Source organism: Prionailurus bengalensis, chromosome B1, assembly GCF_016509475.1.
Source record: "Prionailurus bengalensis isolate Pbe53 chromosome B1, Fcat_Pben_1.1_paternal_pri, whole genome shotgun sequence".
NCBI classification, from domain to species: Eukaryota; Metazoa; Chordata; class Mammalia; order Carnivora; family Felidae; genus Prionailurus; species Prionailurus bengalensis.
In genome coordinates, this window is record NC_057344.1 from 166,843,731 (window position 1) to 166,865,967 (window position 22,237).

At 39.6% G+C, this 22,237-nt stretch overlaps 1 protein-coding gene across 1 annotated transcript in view; it reads left to right on the forward strand.

Moving 5' to 3' along the window:
- Nucleotides 1–8,167: 8,167 nt before the first annotated feature.
- The window catches only part of GABRA4 (gamma-aminobutyric acid type A receptor subunit alpha4), a 67,614-nt gene continuing 53,544 nt past the window's right edge, over nt 8,168–22,237 (forward strand). Inside the window, exons 1-2 of the mRNA XM_043572736.1 lie at nt 8,168–8,703; nt 9,127–9,245. Coding sequence (XP_043428671.1) covers nt 8,618–8,703; nt 9,127–9,245 — 205 coding nt within the window. The 5' untranslated portion in view covers nt 8,168–8,617. The remainder of the gene's footprint in view (nt 8,704–9,126; nt 9,246–22,237) is intronic.

A 22,237-nucleotide genomic window follows, 5' to 3' on the forward strand; every position in this document is an offset into this window, starting at 1 on the left:
ATCGTGCTCGTAATATTGGCATGCATGCCTTGTTATTTTTTTAGAGTAAATTCATAGACTTAGTGGCACAAAATCCAAGCACTTAAAACACTTAAATATATTATATTGCCCAATAACATAATTAATGATTTCCTAACTTGCCCATAAATATTTGTAGGCTGGGTCATGGATCAAGAATAGAAATCAGATCCATAAAAAGGCTCTTAATTTTTAGATTTCAAGTTCCGTGCCCCAGAACTAAGTTTTCTCTGAAGAGAAGTTAGGGATTAGCCAGTAGACTAAAAATCTCAAAGATGGAGAGTCAGAAGACAGGGATTGAAATCCTGATTCTGGTAGCTGTTAATCGTAGACATTTGAGAAAGTCATATATTCTCTCTGAGCCTTAGTCTCACACTGAAAATTATGTGGCAAAACTAGATGACTTCCCTGGTTGTATTTTGGCTTTGCAGTTCTATGATGGAAGTGGGAAATTTAAAAGGTCAATATGGACATTTCCTTTCTCTAAAATCTAACTTTTTCCTCGCTTTACTGTCTGTTAAGCTTGAAATGTCAGAGGTTTCTTTTGGTTTAAATTTCCTAAGTAACAATGAACTTGCATGGATTAATTCCTTGCGTAAATATAAATTAAAGGCTTAGAACTTGGGTCTTGCAAGAATAAAGAAGGCACGGTCTCTACCCTTGAGAAACTCAGACAGGCATGAAAAGAAACCATTACACAAATGGTCAGCACTCTGTAGGGGTGGATAAGCAGAACCCTTAGCCGGGACGGCACAGATAGACTTCTGAAACGAGGCACGATTTAAGCTAAAATTTTAGAGAGATAGAAGTGTTTGCCAGGTAGATAAAATGGAAGAGGATGCTTCTTTGGCAGATGGCATATGAATATACAGGGATGACTGAAAGATTTAGTAAGTCCAGAAAAAAATGCTTACATCTAATACCTCACCAGAAGAAAAATTGCATGTCTTTTTCTGTCATAAAGCAAATAGGTGTGATTTGGGAGTCTTATGCTGTTCCTAAGTCATTGTTACCAGACATCCAACTTTTCTCCATTGTAAGTTGTTTCCAAATGAACTGTTTATGATATACTTTTTTTTTTTTTTTATTGTAAGTCAAGTCCCAAGTCCTTCTTTGGTCTTTATCCTCACGCGTTTGTCACATTCATCAGTACTACTCAGGTTCTTCTCTCTATTCTTAAGTATGATATTCAGTTCCTTTAACTCTCTTTGAGAGTTATGTTTAATGCCACTCCATGAAGCAACCACCAGATGGTAATGAAGAGCAGTCTGGCTACATAGTCTTCAGAGGACCAAATATATTGCCACCGTGTCCTGTTAAGACTTCACAGGTTTGTACGGAAAATTTAATTCCGAACGCTGTCTCGCTTCGATAGCAAGCCAGTGTAAATCTCTGATATTTTGGCAATTTATTTTGCCTGAACCCGATTTGCATGTTAAGCTCTGTATTGAGGACTTAAAAATACTAAAAAAGACACCTGAATACCTGACGTTATGCTTTTCTTTAAGGTTTTTTGTTATTCAAACAATTTGAAAGACCAGAATATGTGTGTCTAGAACAATTAGTGACAATAAATATGTTTTCAGGTTCATTTTTTGCTTCTGTTTATTAATATATTTGAAGTGAGAATCTCTTCATATCACCAGTGAAAAAATAGATAAAATTAACATATCCGATGCAAATATATGCAATAAAATTACATAAAATATACAATACATTTCACGTCTTGGTTTCTTGGGCTGATGTAATTGCTAAATATGTCCACTTACTATTGTGTTTCCCAAAGCTTATTAAGGAAATGGTGATATCTCTTCAAAGGCTTAGGTTTCTTTTCTTTTTTTTCAGAGTTTAAAAGCATTTCATTTGAATAATTGCATTGTACAGGGGTTTTTTTTGCTGTATTGTTTTGTATTCTTCAAAAAAAATTTTTTTGAGAGAGAGAGAAAGGAGAGAGAGAGAGAGAGAGAAATCCCAAGCAGGATCCACAGCTCACAACCCTGGGATCAAGACTGAGCCACAATCAAGAGTCAGATGATCAACCAAGTAAGCCACACAGGCGCCCCTGTATTCTTCAAAATTTCTACAATGTGCATGCATTATTTGGCTGATTAAAAAAAATCAAAACAATAAGACTTAAATACAGTGATGAGTTTTTAATGTTTATTTATTTATTTGAGAGAGAGAGAGAGAGAGAGAGAGAGAGAGGGAATCTCAAGCAGGCTCCGGGCTGTCAACACAGAACCAGATGCAGGCCTCAGTCCCACAAATGGTGAGATCATGACCTGAACCAAAATCGAGAGTTGCACATCCAACACACTGAACCAACCCAGTAGCTCCTGCAAGTGATTAATTTAGAACCAAAATTATGGCTCATGTATGTTCAACATTTATAAATGCTCACATGTCATGAACCTTTACTGGTGTTACAAAAATCTAAAAAGCATCCTAAAAGCAACAATGACAGTATGTTGTAATAACCGATTCAAGATTCCATTATAATTTGATACAATTTCTCTTTCAGAAGAACTCAGCGACATTTGAAAGGCAAGAAAATTTTTAATTTGTTAAATGGGCTGAGCCATTAAACTTTACTTATATCCAAGAGATTCAGTAAACATTTAGTCTTGTCTTCCTCTACCACTTGTGTTAGATTAGGGTTCTCCAGAGAAAAAGAATCAATGGTGGTGAGTAGGGGATGGGATTTAGTCATTTATTTTGGCTCACACAATAATGGAGGCTGGAAGTGCAAGATCTGTAGGATAGGACAGAAGGCTGGAAAACCAGAAATGAGTTACAGTTTTAGTATGAAAGCAGTCTGCTGGCAGAATTCACTTTTCCTATAGGGAGGTCAGTCTTTTTTCTATTCAGGCCTTCCACTGATTGGGTGAGGCCCGCCTACATTATGGAACGTAATCTACTTCACTCAAAGTCTGATTTCAGTGTTGACCTCATTTAAAGATACTTTCACAAAAGCATCTAGAATAATGTTTGACTTAATATTTGGGTAATGTGGCCAAGTCAAGTTGACACATAAAATTTACTATCATACAACTCGTATAAAATGTTATTCATTTTTCTATGAACTATTTCAAGCATACAGAAAAGTACATATGGTGGCTAGTCTTCAAAGATGGCCACCCAAAAACCATACCTCCCAGCGATTTCCTTGTGCATCTCCTCTGCACAGATGTGGTTTGTTCCCGTCTTGATTTGACCAGTAGAATGCAGTAGTTGTGGTACTCTGTAACTTCCGGGGCTTATTCTTAAGAAGTCTTACAGTTTCAGCCCAACTCTGGAAATGTTTATTTTGGAGAAGCCAGCTTCATGTTGTCAGGAATCCAAGCTAATTAAGTGGGAGGCCAGAGAAAGAAATAGAAAGAGAGGGAGAGAGAGAGAGAGAGATCCAGCCAACCCTCCAACTGTTCCAGATGTCCCAGCGAAGGTGCCAGTCATGTGAAGTAATAAGCTGTCTTCAGTGGCCAGCTCAGTCAAACCTTCAGATGACTACAGCGCCAGCTACCAGGTAACCTCAGGCATCTCCCTGAGGCATCTCCAGGGAGAACCACTGGATGAGAGCGGTCAAACCAGGAATACTGAGAGATCATTATAAATTGCTGTTTTAAGCCAGCAAGGTTTGCAATGGTTTGTTATACAGCAATAGATGATCAGGACAATGAAAAAAGTAATGTAATGAACACTCAAGTCCCTACCACCAGATCTGTCAATATTTAAGATTTTTTCATATTTGCTCCAATACTTAAATAATTGAAGTAGTCAATTTCCTCTCTCTATTCTAGTCCCCTTTCTCCCTCTCCATAGATATCCATTGCCTTTAATTTGATGTTTCTTTTTTCATGTGGGTTCTCTATCACTACATACATACCCATAAACAATGTACAATGTTATTTTTCATGTTTTAAATTTTGTATGAATGATATTTTACTGAAGGTATTATTCTGTCACTTGCTTATTTTACTTATCTTATTTTTCTCCTATACCTGATTTTCTTAATTTTAATTACCTTATAGTACTCTGTTTATACCATAATACAGTGTCCATTTTCCCATCAAAGGACTTTTATTTTGTTGCTATTTCCCCACAATTACAAACAGTCTACTATTTTTCAGTTGCCTCCTTGCAGTGTTTGAGAACTTCTATGGACTATAAAACAGGCAGGAGATGGCTTGATCATAGGGCATATTCATGTTCAACTTCAACTATTGCCAAATGGCTTTCCAATTTGGTTGTATTAGTCTGGTATCGCTCTGGAAATAAAACAACACAGATTGAGAAAGACAAACGCTGCATGAACTCAGAGAAAACAGGTGGTTGGGACTGCAAGTAGGGGAAATGGGGTGATATTGACCAAAGGGTATGAACTTTCAACTGTTTATAAGATGAGTAAGTCCTAGGGATCTAGTAAAGCGTAGTGACGTACTTAGTTAGCATTGTTATACATAGTTAACAATTCTGTATTGTGTACTTGAAATTTGCTAAGAGACAGATCTTAAATGTTCTCACCACACATATAAAAAATAACTGTGAGATGATGGATGGGTTAACTAACATTATTGTAGTAATCATTTCAGAATATATGTCTATGTCAAATTAAACAACAAGAACAACAAAATTACATTTTATCCAGCTAGTCCTCCAGGGACAAAGAATAAAATCTTGATCTTCCCATTGATTTGGCCCACCATGAACAAATTACTCAGCATGTTTAAGCTTCAGTTTATTTATAACATGAGAATAATAATACCTAACCATAAATATTTGTTCTGAAGATTTGAATGAAATTAGGTACTTAATAAAGGATAATTGCTATTATTATAATAAAGATTATTATCATCATAATTATTACTATTCGTATAAGAATGTCCAAATTGCCTTTATGGCTTAATGAATTTTAAAACTCACTATATGTATATTATTTTCATTTTGTTTTAAATATAGTTGAAGGAAGATCACCACAGTTATGCACTAAATTGTGTCCCCCCACTCACCCAAATCATAAGTTAAAGTCATAACCTCTGGAGCCTCAGAATGTGACCTTATCTGGAAATAGGGATTTTTTTTAAAGGCCTTTAAATTAAAATGAGGTTTTAGGGTGAACCCTGATCCAACAGGACTGGTGTCTTTATAAAGAAATTTGAACACAGAGTGCATGAATACAGAGAAAAGACCACGAGAAGACCACCAGTGAGAAGGAGGCCATCTGCAAGTCAAGAAGAGAGGCTTCAGAAGAAGTCAAATTTGATGACACCTTGGTCCTGGACTTCTAGCCTTCAGTGTGAGAAAATTAACTTCGGTTGTTGAAGAAGAAGGAGAAGGAGAAGGAGAAGGAGAAGGAGAAGGAGAAGGAGAAGGAGAGGGAGAAGGAGGAGAAGGAGAAGAAGAAGGCGACAACCTAATGTATATATCATAAGACAGACACTTGGCAGAAAATTTAACAATAGTTTAACTTGGGGCATTATTGGTAACACATGAATTTCCCTTCCTAATCATTACTATTAGATATAGAAAAAAAAATCTGTTACTTGATAATAGTATTTTTTTTCAGAACCCTTGAAAACACACACACATATACACAAATAAAATTAAGGGAGGCAATTAATAGAAACAAAAACAGGTTGAATTCTTTCAAATTCATTTTATTACCACTCCAAAGTTTTGTGTGCCAAGCTAATTGGATGTTTGACAAATTGACAGCAAATGGAGCTGAGTACCTTCGATGGAGACCCAAGATCTACATAACAGTCTATGGAAACTGGCCATGAATAAGGGTATCAAATGGGATAGAGACGTTTGGTACACACTGGTTACAAATGTTTTCCACCTATTTGGTTGATTCTTCTATTATATATTTAATCTTTTATTTTAAAACATTAGTCTGTACTATCGTTGTCCATAGCTTTTGAAACTCTGATGAAAGTCATAAAGAGCCTCAAAGAAAAATGCACATACTTACATGAATACAAAATTTTGTATTAATTTTTAGGGCATTTCATAGGTATGCGCACTCTGAAGTAAGACTTCAGCATCAGGGCAGTCTATTTCGCTTGTATTCTACCATACCAGAGATAAGGCTTTATGATAAATTTATAATATGTGGCTGGCTTAACATAATGATGTTTGGGGGTTATGTAATTGAACCTAATTCAAATTCTATCAAGCAGAGCAATGAAAGACTTTTATTAACTTTAAATAAGGAATTAATATGTATAATTTTAACACCTTTATATTTCTGTACAGTTATATACAGGCAATCAGGATTCACTCACAATCTGAATCAGAGTGGATAGAAATTTATATAAAAATAATAGCACATTTAATGATATTTGTAACTTCTGGTAAGTTGTAATTTTTTAATGTTACAGTTAATTTAAAATTCCTAGTGACAAAAAAATTTTTTTTAAAGATTTCAGACAGTAACACCCAACATATAACTTCTTCAAGTAATATAAAGGACAGCATAAATGAAAGGGTATGAAATAAAATAAAATGATACATCTATGCTATTATCTTCAGTTGATCTTAAATACATCTGTTAACAAAAATATAATTGGAAGTAGCTACACTGAAGGGGGAAATCTTTTCATACCTTTGAAGGTATTAGTTTCACATATTTAAAATTGAAATTTTAAAGATAATTTTCTTTAACAATATGAAACCTCTTCTCCCTTAGGCCATTATATTTGTGTTTTGATATATATGTATATATCAATATCTATCTAACTCTATATTTCAAATGGATATTGTAAGAAAAAAATAAAATTCTGTTCTGAAAGTACAAGAAAGCATTCAGATTGAAAAAATAATATAACGTGATATAATAATATGATGTTTTATAAGTTTTTATGTGTAGAGTCTGTGGAAACAAATGCTTTCATGGCATATATGGGGAGGACACTAATATTTTCATTTTTCGATGAGAGTAAGTTCGAATTTCATCCAAATTAATTAGGATGGATCTGGGAGTAGGTAATTCATTAATTTGTTTAATTGTTCATTCAATAAATATTTATTGTCCTTGTACTATGTGGTATGCACTGTAATAAGAGAAAAAATATCCACAGATAAATCATAATTACCAGCCCAGACCCTCAAGGGGTCTTTAGAGAAGAATGATACAGACAGAATTAGGATGAAGTATAATAAATTCCATGAAGGAAACAATATAGAATATCACGGAATACATACCTCCGAGATTAAGCACTTTGGGCGGTCAGAAAGGTTTCCCCTTTGCAAAGAAAAATTTTAATGACGATACTGAAACAAAACCTATTGTTTTCATATCAAATCAGTCCAAATTTGAACAAACCATCAAAGTTCTAAACAGAATATAAATATTGGTGGTGACAGTTTCCAGGGAACTAACTTTTTGGAAATCACTTAGGTCATTGGTCCATCATATGCAAATTTCCACTTGCATCACTATTAATGTGAAAGACACCTTTCCCCCTTGGAACCAATAATTAACGTTTTAAACATGTGTACTGAGCCCCTCCGACCCCCCACCCCCAACCACATTTGTCTTTCTTCTGTCTCTCTCCTCTCCGTCTCCACAGCCACCCTTTCCTGCCCCCTAAAGCGGTCAACCGCAGGAAGTCAGGGAGCTCTACCGTGAAAGAAAAGAGCAGGAAGTGTCACCAAAAGTGAAAGTGATTTTGACCCGACGTCCTTCGTCTTCACCTCTCCTCTCCTCTCCAGCAAAGGATGGGGCAGCGGAGCTGAGCGTGTGTGTGTGCCAGGTGGGAGCGAGTGTAGTAAAGGAATGTGTTATGTTCACAGCAACAGCTTGGCAAACGCGTTGCGAACAGAATGAGGCTCAAGTCCACTTGCTAAGTTTGGCGCGAGCGTGCCCGGTGAATTGCAACCCCTCTCTCTCACCAGGAAGAATCTTCTTTCCTTTGCCGCCCCACTCCGCCCCAGCACCTGAAGGGGAGAGTCCCAAAGTTTGTTTCCGTCCGCCCTCGATCCCCTGTGCTCACCGCAGTCTCCCGTCCCCACGCCCAGCCATCCTAATGGCCCCGCTCCTTCCCCTCAGCCTTGAAAATGGGTACAAAACAGGTCCTCAGACAACCTGAGAGAGGAGCTTCGTTGGTGAAAGCCAAATCCCAGCAGGAAGCAGGGCGGGGGGGGGGGGAGGGAAAAGTGGAGGCTAGGCACTGCTGTGGGCGGGGACCCGCTTAGGGTTGGGGGCGGCGGACGCCAGGAGGGGCGGAAATCCAGAGTTCAAGGTTGGGAAGAACTCGCTCAGCCTTTCCGTGCCCGCGCGCTGAGGTTAACCTCGGAGGCTCCACGGTGCGGGCACGAAAGGGTGTTGAGCGGTATACATAGCTCTCCATACACATTGAGAGCTCAGCGAGAAAAGGAGGGGGCGAGGAAAGGCAGGTTCCGCCTCCCCCTGGCCCGCGTGCACACACGCGCCCACCGCGGCTCGGGCTGGCTGAGCGCGGGCGAGTGTGAGCGCGGGCGAGTGTGAGCGCGAGTGTGCGCACGCCGCGGAGAGCCTCTGCCCTCGCCTCGCACCCTGCTCAGGGCATCTTGAGAGCCTGGAAACGTGAACAGGCTTAAAGTATGGCATGTTGCAAAGATGGTTTCTGCCAAGAAGGTACCCGCGATCGCCACGTCCTCCCGGGTCAGTTTCGCCCTCCTGCACTTCCTTTGCCTGGCGGCTTGGTGAGTTCTTCGGGGTCCTGAGGGGCAAGGGTGGAGAAGTGGCCAGCTCCGAGCCCCCTCCGGCCGCCGCCCCTCCCAGGGCAAACCAGACCCTCCTGTTTCCGCTGTAAGGTCAGGGACCGAAGCTAGGCTTTTCTGTGACCGCGTAGACGCGGAGAGCGGAAGGGGCACCGGGTGCAAGAAGAGTGTGGGTTTGGGGGTGCGTGTGCTCAGGGTGCGCCTTTCCCGACCATTTCTCTGTCCCCCCATCCTTCAGACCTGCCTCTTGTAGCTTGGGGCAAAAGTCTCTTTCCCTAGAAGATAAACCTGTTTCCACCTGTTCTGTAATCGATTCTTAAAACAACCCCTTACGCCGTTTTCTTTTTTTTTTTTCTTTTTTTCTTTTTTTTTTTTTTTTTTTTTTTTTTTTTTTTGCGTTTGCAGTTTAAACGAATCCCCAGGACAAAACCAAAAGGAGGAGAAATTATGCCCGGAAAATTTTACCCGCATCCTGGACAGCTTACTCGATGGTTATGACAACAGGCTGCGTCCTGGATTTGGGGGTATGAAAGATTTCAAACGCTCAAGTGTGTCCTGTCTGTCCCTCTCTCGGTCTGCCTGTCTGTCTGTCTGTGGGAATATCATTAGGTATGCCTCGAGTGCAAAAATGGAAAATCTCTTCCTCTCTCTCTCTCTCTCTCTCTCCCTCCCTCCCTCCCTCTCTCTCTCCCCGCCCCCCCACCTTGATGAGACCTCTGACAAGAAGACCGCCTCCACCCTTACTTTCCCATCTCCCTGCAGACTCTGAAGCTTTGCCTCTCCCCCACACTAATTACCTTCCGGGACCTGACTGCTGGGTGGGGGAGGTTGGAGAGAAAGAGTCAAAAACGGGAACGTGGGGCTCGGCTGCCCAGCTGCGCTGCGCCCTGAGAACGGACTTCCCCTGCACCTGGCCGCTTCGCTCAGAGCTGGTTGCACTTGAGGCAACTAATCCGAAGTCCCTTGTCCTCCCACGTGGTATTTGTTCCTCTGCCAAAACCTCGCCACCGTGCTCTACCTAGGACAAGAATCTGGGGCACGAAGCTGCCTGCTCTGCTAGAGAACCCAGTCCTTTCCTGTTCTCTTACACAGTGGGATCAATTTTTACTTCATTTGGGGAGAGGTCATTTACTTCCCTCCCAAGACTTTGGAGCTAGAGGTGTTTCAGCTTTATTTCTTCCTTAAGTATTTTACAGTAGCTCTAATTAACCCTACTGCGCATCCATTAACCCTACGGCTGCTCCTTTTCATATTCATATCCCATTTGCTTATATAATGAGAATTTATGTGGCAAGCATTTTGCTAGGCACTGTGTTCACAGAATCTGAAGATACAATTCTTAACCTCAGACACCCGCTGGGTCCAGTTCAGGGAGAACACGTGACTTCACCCCAAGTGTCAGTTCAGGACCCGACCACCAAGTCCCTCTTCTTTCCAACTACTCTGAGCTTACTGGGAAATGAGTTGATCAAGACCTAGGCTGTGTCTTAAAAGAGCCTCTAGTAGGGGTAGGAGTAGGAGTAACAAGAAAAAGCACTAATATTGTATTTATTTATTTATTTGAATTGGCATATACACCAGGCATTTTATAGGCATTACTGAGAGTAAGTTATTACCATCCCCATTTTATAGACGAAGAAATTTAGGCTTGGGAGGCTAAGTAACCAGTTCAAGTTCACAGTTGGTAAGTGGCGTGGGCAGGATGTGAACCCAGGTCAGGTTGTGTATTTATAAGAGACAAACCCATGAAGACGGAGATGATATCAGATGCTATGTGGTGAGCATCACATGATGTTAGCAGCACAGGGGACTTCAAGCTTCCTCCTGAGAGTGTATAAGAGATAGGATGATGAGAGAATAGAGAAAGTGAACGGGAGTAGGACATTCCTGGGAATGAAGACAGAATTAGACACTGTCTGTGGTTTGAAAGAATTATCAGAAGTAAAACAGAATTGGATAGAGTGAAGCTGGATGATTCTTTGGAGTCTGACTAGTCTGGTTCTCCTCATTTGACAAATGGGGACACTGAAGATTAGAAATGGAAAGTGATTTTACAGGGACACATAGCATATTAATGGTTGTCTGGAATCAGGCTTTCTGATCCCCAACTTTTTTTCTGGATTTTATTGAGAAGGTGCTAGGGGGCCATTGAGGGTATTAATTGATTTTTTGGCGTGTTGACAGTGACAAATATGGATGAGAAGGATGAAAGGTTCTCCTCACATTGCCTCAGCAGTAGGATGCTCCGCACTGCATTTGCCTCCGTGCAAATCTGGAAAGAGGCTTCCTTACAGAAGTGAATCATTTGCCAGCGCATGATCTTTCACAAGTGATGGGGAAGTTATCACTATATATCCCACCCCCCAAGAAAAAAATTTGCCGAGAATATTTCAGACAATGTGATACCATTAAAGACTATATTGTCTCAACAAAAGAGGATTTATCTGCCCGTAAAAGTTTTAAACATGACATTTGAAGTAAGGGGGAAAAATAACAGAAATACGAAATCACAGGAGTTTAAATATTTATTGGAGAATTGATGTACCTGCACATAAATTAAAGTGAAAAGTTACAACTGAAATGGTATGGTTTTATTATTAAATGGCAAAAGTTACAATAGTATCTCCCCCGTTGGTTATAATGCAAGTATAACTCAAAAAGAAGAAGGTGTCCGTTGCGGATGAATCCTTTTGAACCAGCTATCCTCTCCCATGATATTATATAGACAATAAAATGAATGAAATCAGTCAACATGAGCCATTACTGGATTTTGGCCAGCTGCAATATGGCTGAAACGTCTCAAGGGCATTATTAGTCATCTTACTTGTCACTGCTAGGTGATGTACATTACCCACCTGGAGATACTTTTATAGCTTTATGGGAAGAGGTGGGATTCATGTTACTTCAAGTGTTAGCAGTTGATTAATCATTAAAAATGTACGATGTCACACAATTTTTGGGCGATGCTCATAAATATTTGTGGTAAATGTGATTCATCTTTTTAGAAATGGGGCATTCTCTGTAAATTCACAGCATTCCAAACATGACAGAGGGATAGTAATTCTCACCTGCAGAAAACTGTGTAATCTGTTTACAGGATGTTATAAACAAGCATCGCTGAAAATAATAAGAAAACTCACACTTAGCACAGACTCTTGGATGTGCTGCAAGTTTGGTCCCTTCTTTGACATTTCAGTACTTTGTGGCAAGTTTGGCATTTTAAAAATAAAATGAAAACAATTCGGATTTTGACCGGTATGCTATAAATACAGATTTACTTCCTGGTTCCTTTAATCCCACTTCTGCTCTTTGTAGAGCGTTTACTTTATATCTGTTTATACAACTTAGCTGTGTTCCATTTAAAATAAAGCTAAAAGCAAAGATTTGAATTGAAATTGGATGGTTTGTGATTGCTCAGTAGGCCGGCAGGGGTTGGAATAGATTTGGAAACTAAATTACATATTTTTAACTCAGCAGCACAGCTTGCAACCGGGAAGTAAAAGGAACTGAAATGGTTCTCTTCTTTTCATCCCTCCAGGGTCTCCTCTCCCTTGTCTCCCACGTTCTCCCATTGGAGAAGAAAAGGGGAAAAGGTGAGAAGAGAAGGAAGGAGGCATGGTGAGAGAAGCCAGATTGGGACTTCTGAAGGGGTATAGTTCTTTTGGCCTCTGACAAACCAGTCTGCCGTCATCCTGAAGTAGCTTGCACCTGCTTAGAAGTGGCTCACAAGTGAAGCTCTCCACAAAGAAGCTAGAAAATCAGTCCCCTGTGCTCTTAGCCACTTTCCACACTGTTACATGTGGTCTTAAAAATGCACAGCTAACCACCAGGAGATCGTTTAGGAAGTCAGCCCTTACCCACTTCCATTTTACTGCCGGATTACGCTACCTTTGTGCATTTCAATCTTTTGAGGCACGTGGTCTGGAATAATAAATGCTTCAATTAGAGACAGTTACCTTAGATCCTCTTGCACAAACTCCCTGAAATGGGAACTGACCATTAGGTCAGTTTTGCAAGGTTGCTCACCAACATAGTAGACCTCCACATTAGTGGAGTCCTCTATAGTTTGGAATCATTTTTTTTAAGTTTATTTATTTATTTTGAGAAAGAGAGAGAGAGGGAGAGACACACACACAGAGAGAGAGAGAGAGAGAGAGAGAGAGAGAGAGAGAGAGAGAGAATCCCAAGCAGGCTCCTCACTGTCAGCGCAGAGCTGGATGTGGGGCTCAGACTCACGTGAGATCATGACCCCAGTGAAAATCAAGGGTCCCACGCTTAACCAGCTGAGCCTCCTGGATGCCCCAAAACCTTTTTGCATATAATGCTTAATAAGATTAGCAGAGATTAGCAGGGTGGGCATCCTCCCTATGTTAGAGGGGAGGCTGAGAAAAGTTCCAATGAATTGCTCAAGAACCCTAAAACTACTCATAGACAAGGCCACTAATACACCAGGCAGCTGGTCTATTGCGACATCCACTTCTAAGGCTTTTTAAAAACATCCTCTGTTTACCAAGAGTGGAATTTTCATTAACATACCTTCTTGTTTCTAATTAGGTTATTAAAATAAGCAAAACTACATTTCCCTCAAAGGAGTGAAATGAGAACTTTTATTCTAAAGCTTTAATAACATTTTAAAATGGGAAAGCAAATATGGAGAAGTATATATACTTTGGTATATTTGGAACATCTTTACTATAGAAATAAAAATATTCTTGCAATGTTTCACATGATCCATATCCTAACCTGAAAATTAAATTAATGCACTAACCTTGTGCTAGCTTTATTGAGTCTACAGAGGATATATTTTTGAAAGTATATAGACGAAAGAACACTTAAAATCCACAGGGTGACAGAAAAATAAAGCTTCATTCTCTTTTGATTTGTCACACCCACTTATGCATTCATTTGTTGAACCAATACCTATTGAGACCACTATGTATCAGGAACAATGTGAGCTTGTAAAGATGTAATTCTGAATCAGATACAGGCCCTCGTGAACTATATGGCTAAGCAGTGTAGTAGAGAGATAAAACTACAGAGAAACAACTAAATAATTAAAGTTCTCCCCATGGGACAATCCAATAGCATGCTAAGATAGAGAATAAATTGGATAAGGGGTCTATTTCAGCACAGTGGTCAAGAAAGTCTCTTAAGCTGAGACCTAAGGGTGACAGATATAGAAAAGGTAAGCAATAGTTGTTCTCAGATAGAACAAAAAGGCAAGTTTAAGGATCCTAAGGTAGATAAGAATTTAGTGTGATATAGGCAATGAAGGGAGTCCGGGAAAGGGAGTTCCATGAAGGTAGTAAGAAAGCAAGAGGAAGATTCTCACAGTTCTAGCTTGTGATGGTAAACAAAGACCAGATCATGCAAGACCCTTAGTAAAAGAGTTTAGATTTTTCTTTTAGTGAACCCGGAAGCCATTGGAGTTTTTTAGGTGGAGAGAATGAACGACTTGGTGTGACTTTGTATCATGATTCCTCTGACTGCTGCTTAATAAAAGGAAGGATATAGAGGTTGGGCAATACTGGAAGCAAAAAGACCAATGAAGAAGGTTTGTGTGTGTGTGTGTGTGTGTGTGTGTGTGTGTGTGTGTGGTGAGGGATGGGAGGTTCTCTGAAGTTAGTGGTGGGTTGTTGTAAATGTAGATGTAGTAAAATGGAATTAATTGGAAAAAATTAAGATACATTTTGGAAATATAATCGAACTATTAATTGGTGCTGGATTTCATAGGGGTGGTAAAGGAAAGGGAGGAATCAAAAAATGACCCCTGGATTTTTATTTTGAGAAAATGGGCAGAGGATGGTGTTATTTAAATTAGGGAGGTGGGGAGGAAGAAGAGAGATGGGCGTGAAATCAAGAAATCATGTGTGGATACGTTGAGTTTAGGATACATATATGGAGTCTTAGCGGTTGTACTTGTTTGGATATCAGACAAGAGTTTTGTTTAGAGATATGCAAGAGTCGCCAGCATATAACACTGTGAGAATAGATGCTAAAGAAGAGTATGAAGGCACAAAGAGCCCTGAACCAAACCTCCAAGAGCATTAATGGTTAAGGAAAGGCAGAAAACAGAATTGCCAGAGAAGGATGTAAAAGAGGAGACTGTGATATGTAGGTGGGCACTAGGAGAGTGTGGATTTCTAGAAGTCAAGAGAATGGAATGTCTTAGGAAGGAGGGATGAGAGAAACCTTTTTCAAAACCTTCCACGACGTAAGTAAGATAAGTCTGGCCACATGGAGATACTTCATTTGGTTCACTTTTCATTAACTACTTCCTAATCATACAATATGTGCCAGGCATGATTCTAGGATGGCACTGGAATGCATTAGTGAACAAAAGAGATGCAGTTCCCTACCTTCATGAGCTGACACTTTAGTGAAAGGGACAGAAAATGAACAACAGAAATAAATAAAATATAGAGTGTCAGAAGTCGATAACTGCTATGGAGTAATATAAAGCAGGGAGGAGTTGCAGTTTTAACGAAGTTGGTAAGAAAGACTTCGGTGAGAAGGTGATTTTTTTAAAGTTTATTTATTTATTTTGTGAGAGAGGGAGGGAGAGAGAGAGAGAGAGAGAATGAGTAGGAGAGGGCCAGAGAGAGAGCGAGAGCAGGCTCTATGCTGTCAGTGTAGAATCCCACATGGGGCTTGAACTTAGGAGCCATGAGATCATGACCTGAGCCAAAACCAAGAGTCAGGCACTTAACCGACTGAGCCACCCAGGCACCTGAGAAGGTGGTATTTGAACAGTGATTCTAAGTATAGGTAAAAGCATAAGCCACATTTGGGTTGAAGGAACTCTATGTGCCAAAGTGCTAAGCATGGAAATCAGTGTCGCTGCAGTAAAGTTCAGCAGGACTGAAGAGTAAGAAGGGGTTAGTGTGATACAAAGATGAGGTTGTGTAAAGCTTTGCAAGCTGGTAAGGACTTTGCTTTTACTGTGATTCATATCAGAAGTGATTAGAGAGATTCCAACAGGGGCAAAACCTGAACTGCCTAATTTTCAAAAGCCCACCTTGGATTTTGTATTGACAACAGGCACTCAGGGTCAAGGGCAAAGGCAGAGAGGTTTTCACAATTAACTAGGTGAGAGATGATGGATATTTTGACCAAGCTGGTGGCAGTGAAGCTTGTAAAGTTGGAAGAAATGATGGGTTTCTGGCTATGTTTCAAAGGTCTAGTCCACTGACGACAGCTAGGATGTGGGATGTGAGGAAAAGGGAGGGGTCAAATCTGACTCCAAAGTTTTTGACTTGAACGCCTGGAGAAATAGACGTGCCGACACTGCGGCAGAAGCAGATTCGGGGTGTGGATGAACAATTTGTATGTGGATATGTTAAATTTGAGAAGCCGATTGGACATTAAGTGGAGGTAAGTCTGAAAAGCAGGGACGATTGGTATGTCACTATATATGGTATTGAAAGCCATAAGACTAAAGGGATCATCAAGAGATTAAGGATGATAGAGAAGAGGTACAAATACAGGACTCTGAAGTCTCCAGTGTTAAGAGGTGGGAGAGAAGAAGAATCTCTGTCTCAGGAAGACCAAGTGAGGAGTGGCCTTTGGGTAGGAGGAAAATCTCAGAGTATGCATACTGGATGTTAAATTAAAAATATATAAATATAAATAGATAGATAGATATAGATATTTGTTTAGAATAGGAGGTGGGGGTGCATGGGTGTCTCAGTCGGTTAAGCCTCGGACTCTTGGTGTCATTCAGGTCATTATCTCAGAGTTCATAAGTTCCAGCCATCTTTGCTGATGGTGTGGAGTCTGCTTGGGATTCTGTATCTCCCCCTTTCACTGCCCCTCCCCACTCTCTCTTCTCTCAAAATAAATAAACTTAAAAGAAAAAGAGGACTCCCTCTCCCCGCCCTCTCAAAAATAAACATTTAAAAATTTAAAAAAAAAGGGGGGGGGCCTGGGTGGCTCAGTCAGTTAGACGACTGACTTCAGCTCAGGTCATGATCTCAGCATTCGTGGGTTTGAGCCCTGCCTCAGGTTCTTTGCTGACAGCTCAGAGCCAGGAAACTGCTTAGGATTCTGTGTCTCCCTCTCTCTCTCTGCCCCTCCCCCACTCACACTCTGTCTCTCTCTCCCCAAAATAAATAAACATTAAAAATTAAAAAAAAAAAGGAGGTGGGATTGATCATTTACTTCTTAATGCTCCTGACAGATTAAGAAAGATAAGAACATAAAATTGATCACTACATTCAGCAATATCTGCATGGTCAGTGATTTTGACAGGAACAGTTTTGGTGCTGTGATGGGTGTGGAGGTCTGATTGGGAGACATTGAAAGAATGGGAGGAGTCTTTGGATATTTGTATTAAATTATTGTACGGGGCAGCAGAGAAATGGGGTGGTAAATGGAAGGAGAAGTAGGATCAAGAGAGCCTTTCTATTTTCACTTATTTTTAATATTTCTAATGTTTATTTTTTTGAGAAAGAGAGAGAGAGAGAGAGAGAGAGAGAGAGAGAGAGAGAGACAGAGTGCAAGCAGGGGAGGGTAGAGAGAGAGGGAGACACCGAATCCGAAGCAGGCTCCAGGCTCTGAGCTTCAGCACAGAGCCTGATGCCGGGCTTGAACTCACAAGCTGTGAGATCATGACCTGAGCCTGTTTAAAAGTGGGAGAGATTAAATTATTTTTTTAAATCTGTGGGAATTGTGTCAGAGATATGAATGATATTGACAAAAGGGATTTTCGTGGATCCTGGGCATGAAAACCAGGTTACGAGAGATGGTAGAGTGAATAGAAAAGGAAGAATGAGAGGCAATAATGGATTTTTTTTCCCCAGAAGTTCACGATGTGAAAAGCAAGAGAAAGAGAGAAGGTTGCCTTCTTTTCAGATGAGAAATATCAGAATACATCTGTAGGGGATCACCTAGTAGGGGGTACGTTAATATTACAATGGAGGGAAGGAATAACTGAGAGAAAGACAAGGGACTATAGAAACCAGAACAGGAATGTACTTTGTTCTCTCAGTTTAGTAAAAAAGATGTACTGCTGCTCTCTATCGTATATTTGCATTTTCTTTCGGGCAGGGCAAGGATATGCAACATGCCTTTGGTGTTTCCCAAAGTAGGCCCTGTAAACTCTAGATAGAGCCTATTTGCAACTTCATGGATATTTATTTAGATAACATTTCCCTGGGTTGTTAGTTTCCTTTTAGGTGAAAAATACATCAACCTGCATGATATTACTGCCTAGGCCTTTTTATTGTATTTATTTTTAAAAGCCTCTTTTGCACGGAATTGGATTCTGGATTAAAAGTACTTGGTTCACCAATAACACCCATTATCGGTCCACACATAACCTTCTTTTTTTTTTTTTTTTTTTTTAATTTTTTTTCAACGTTTATTTATTTTTGGGACAGAGAGAGACAGAGAATGAACGGGGGAGGGGCAGAGAGAGAGGGAGACACAGAACCGGAAACAGGCTCCAGGCTCTGAGCCATCAGCCCAGAGCCTGACGCGGGGCTCGAACTCACGGACCGCGAGATTGTGACCTGGCTGAAGTCGGACGCTTAACCGACTGCGCCACCCAGGCGCCCCTCACATAACCTTCTTTTTAACTACCCATCCATCTATGGACTCATTCACTGCGATAGAGTAGACACCAGTTCAATCATTAAACTGTACAACTTTGATAACTTCCATCCTGCTATGTAGTCTCCTTTATCTTTTCTCCCTGTCTGCCCCATCGGAAGCAACCACCGCTCCAAGTCCTTTTTAAATTATTTCATAGGTTTTCTTTGAATCTCATTTTGGCTCAATTTTTAAAATTTTAAATTAGGAAATGTATTGGCTTGGAACATGTTATATATGAGCTTTTGGTGTTTTTCTCTCCCCACTTAATTGTGTATGCTAAGGTTCATTCTTGCTGATGCATATTGCTATAGATCATTCATTTGACTGCTGTGTGATATTCCCACTTCATAGGAACTAGTTTATTCATCTTCTCTGTTGGCAGTAGGCATTTTGCTTGTTTCCAAGATTGTGTTGCTGTGAATATTCTGGCCCAAATTTCCTGCTGTAAATGTGCAAAAGTTTCTTTTGCATATACATCCAGGAATGGATTTTTCTGGATCTTAGTGTAAGTGGGAGTTCAACTTGATGAGATAATGCCAAACTGTTTTCTGTGGTAGTTTTACAAATTAAAACTCTCATTTACAATGAATATGAGATTCAGGATCCACAAACCCTTCAACCATACTTGAAATGGTCTTTGATTGTGAAATAATTAGAATTTTCTGATTTCTAATGTGGTTGGATGTCTTCTCAAACCTTTAATGTCTACAAGAATTTTCCTTCTGTGAATTGCATTTTCATCTTTGGCCCTGATTTCATTGTTTTTTTTTAAATGCTTTTCTTATTTATTTAATTACTTTAATTATTTTAAAAGGTGACCTGGATTGATAGAAGGATCATAGGACATAGGAAGCACTAATCTTTAATGTCATTTAAGTAAAACTCTATACCATTCTGTTTTCTCTGTGACATCAATGGATACCTTTTCTTTGTTTACTAGGCAGGAAGGCTAGCATTTCTGTATTTTTTGATGACAAACTAAATTATAGATTTCTTTAAATATATCACTCAAGATTCCTTGTTGTTATTGTACCTCCTAAATACGTTAAATCTCTTGAGTTTTTGGAAATACATTAGCAGCGTTTTGTAAGATGTAGCTTGATGCATGAATTTAAGTGGCTGGAAAACCATAAATATGTCCTCAAATGCATAGCTGGGGACAAAATGTGAACAGGATTAACCATTTCCATAATCAGCCAGACACATTAGGTCTTTTCCCTGGTGTGACAGCAAATTGGACACTGTTATGGGGCAAGAAATTAAATCGTTATATCCTTTGACCAGGTCTGTACAGCTGAAGTAAAGTTAATAGTGGAAAATTATCTCATATATTATTAATTGTCTTCCTACTTTGCACCCAAGTTAGATTCATTAATAAGATGGGAATATTCCTCTGCATTTGATCTTAGTAGTCTTGGTTCTTTCTTTCAAAGACTATTGCAGATCACTTTGTTTGCCTTACAAAATGCCAACTACATTTTGCAGATTAAAAATCACTTCCCTATTACCAAAGAAGTCAGATTTTTTAAATAAAATATGTCTTTGATGTTACACAAATGCATGTAACATTATGAGAAGTCCTTCCAAGCTCAAAATTATCTGGTTTCTATGTAATTATGCTCTTAGTAAGGTTGATTTGAACATCCTAAACAGTAGTGTTAGAGGAAGCGTCTCTAAGAATTGCTCTTAATTACATAGCGACCATTATTCATAGAAAACTGATTTATTGGAAACCTATTACGTTTAAGGCCGGAGATTAGTTCTGGGAAAGGATACAAATATAAATAAGACACAGTTTCAGCTTTAATCAGGAAATATTTTTAGCTTAACTGGCGTAACACATGAATCCAAGTAATTTTTCTTTTTGGGAAGTTTTTTGAATCACTGGTGCGGTGATACTAAGAACACAGACACATAGTTATTGACCACGTAGTATGTGCAATGTGCTATACTAGTTGGGAACTTCAAGGAGCATTAAAATTTCATTTTACTGTTAAGGGGAGAAAGAAAGAATCAAATAAGCTATAATAAGAGCAAAGACATAGAAAGAGCTGCAAGAACACAGTTCAGAACTTAAGCATAAACAAAATTTAGGAAGTTTAGGTATGGCATGTTATGTTGTAGATAGAAAATTATATAAGCAATTAATTATTGTTTTTTATTTAATGATATCATTAGCATACTAAAGCCAGAACATATTTTGGAGATCACTACAAGGGGGTTATAATTCTGGCTCTGGCTTATTATATTTAAATTCTGTGAGCTCAGTTTCCAGATCCATAAAATCCTCACAATAATATCACCCTGGGAGGGTATTGTGAAAATTAAATGAAATAGTATATGGAAAGAGGCTAGTATCCTGCCTGGCATGTAATAGGCCTTCAATACATAGAATATTATATCTCTGTTTATTGCTCTTTGGTAAAAAACCCATTCCCGGTGAGTTAGTTTCACACCAGCATGCCCACTGATCTGTCCACACTCCATCCCCACTGCCATATTCCCAGTATAGACCACCATCATTTCTTGGCTAGGCTAGGCTGCTGTCAGCCTCTTATAAGAGCCCTTCTTCTACACTTGCCTCCCTATAATTTATTGTCCGTACAACTGCCAGAGTGATTTTATAAAAAATATAATTCAGGTCACATAATTTCCTTACTGCAAACTCTTGATGGCCTCCCAATGATTAAGGGATAAAAATCAAACTTCCTCACAGCCTAAGGCAGAGCTGTACTGAATATCAGAGGGAGAAAACGTTGGGAAAGAACAGGGAAAAATTGTTTCTTTTGCATTTCTGTATTCTTTTGTTTGGGCTGCCATAACAAAATACTACAGACAGGGTGGCTTAAACGGCAGCGAGTTCAAGATGTCAGCAGAGGGTTGGTTTCTTCTAAGTCCACTCTCCTTTGCTTGTGGATGGCTATCTTCTCTGTCTTCATCCACATGTTCTTTCTTCTGTGTGTTTCTGTGTCCTAATCTCCTCTTCTTAGAAGGACACCAGTCACATTGGATTAGAACCCATCTTAATGACCTCATTTTAACCTAATTCCCTTTTTTAAAGACCCTAACTCCAAATACAGGTACATTCTGAGGTACTGGGGGTTAGGACTTCAACATATGAGTTTGGAAAGAGCATAATTCAACCCATAACAACCTCTTTATGTGTTGCCCATCTGTCACTGGGATCTCTAATAGTTCTTTCCCATGTAGTTTTAACAACTGTCACCATAATGTGTAGTATAAATATGTTGCTTAAAATATGCCACTTTAGAATATCAGCTCAGGAGCGGATCTCTGTCCCCTGACTCTGGTTTTCATTCTGTTTATGTGGCTTTCATTTCTTATCATTTTCTTCCTTACCTGCTTGGCCCCAGCCCCACTGGCCTCTTTCCTGGTCCCCAAGCACACTAAGGCCTCTCCCGCCTCTAGGCTTTCTTCCCTGAAGTTCTTTATGCCTGTGATGTAATTCTTTCGGTTCCTCCAATGCCTCATGCTTACCCTCCAGGTCTCAGTTTAAAAGTTACTGCTTTGAAGAAGGGCTACAACATCTAGGCTTTCCCAGTCTCTAACTCAATTACCAGCCTGTTTTATATCTCTTATGCATGACAAGATCCTCCCATGTAATTTATTTCTTGATTACTTATACTCAGACTTCCCTAATAGCACGTTAACTCCCTGAGGCAGGAAGCTCTTAAGTCTTGTTTCCCACTGAAGCACCAGGGCCTAGTATGGAACCTGGCACACAGCAGGTGCTCACTCAATAGATGTTTATTGAATGAGTGTCCAAATGAAATCTCTTTACCAGTCATATCTTCAGAATCTAGCTTTGTCTGAAAGACCTATGTGATCACATAAAGCAAATACTGAATAATGCCACAAACTAACTCAACAATACTAGGATTGTAATTCTGAAGGCAAACAT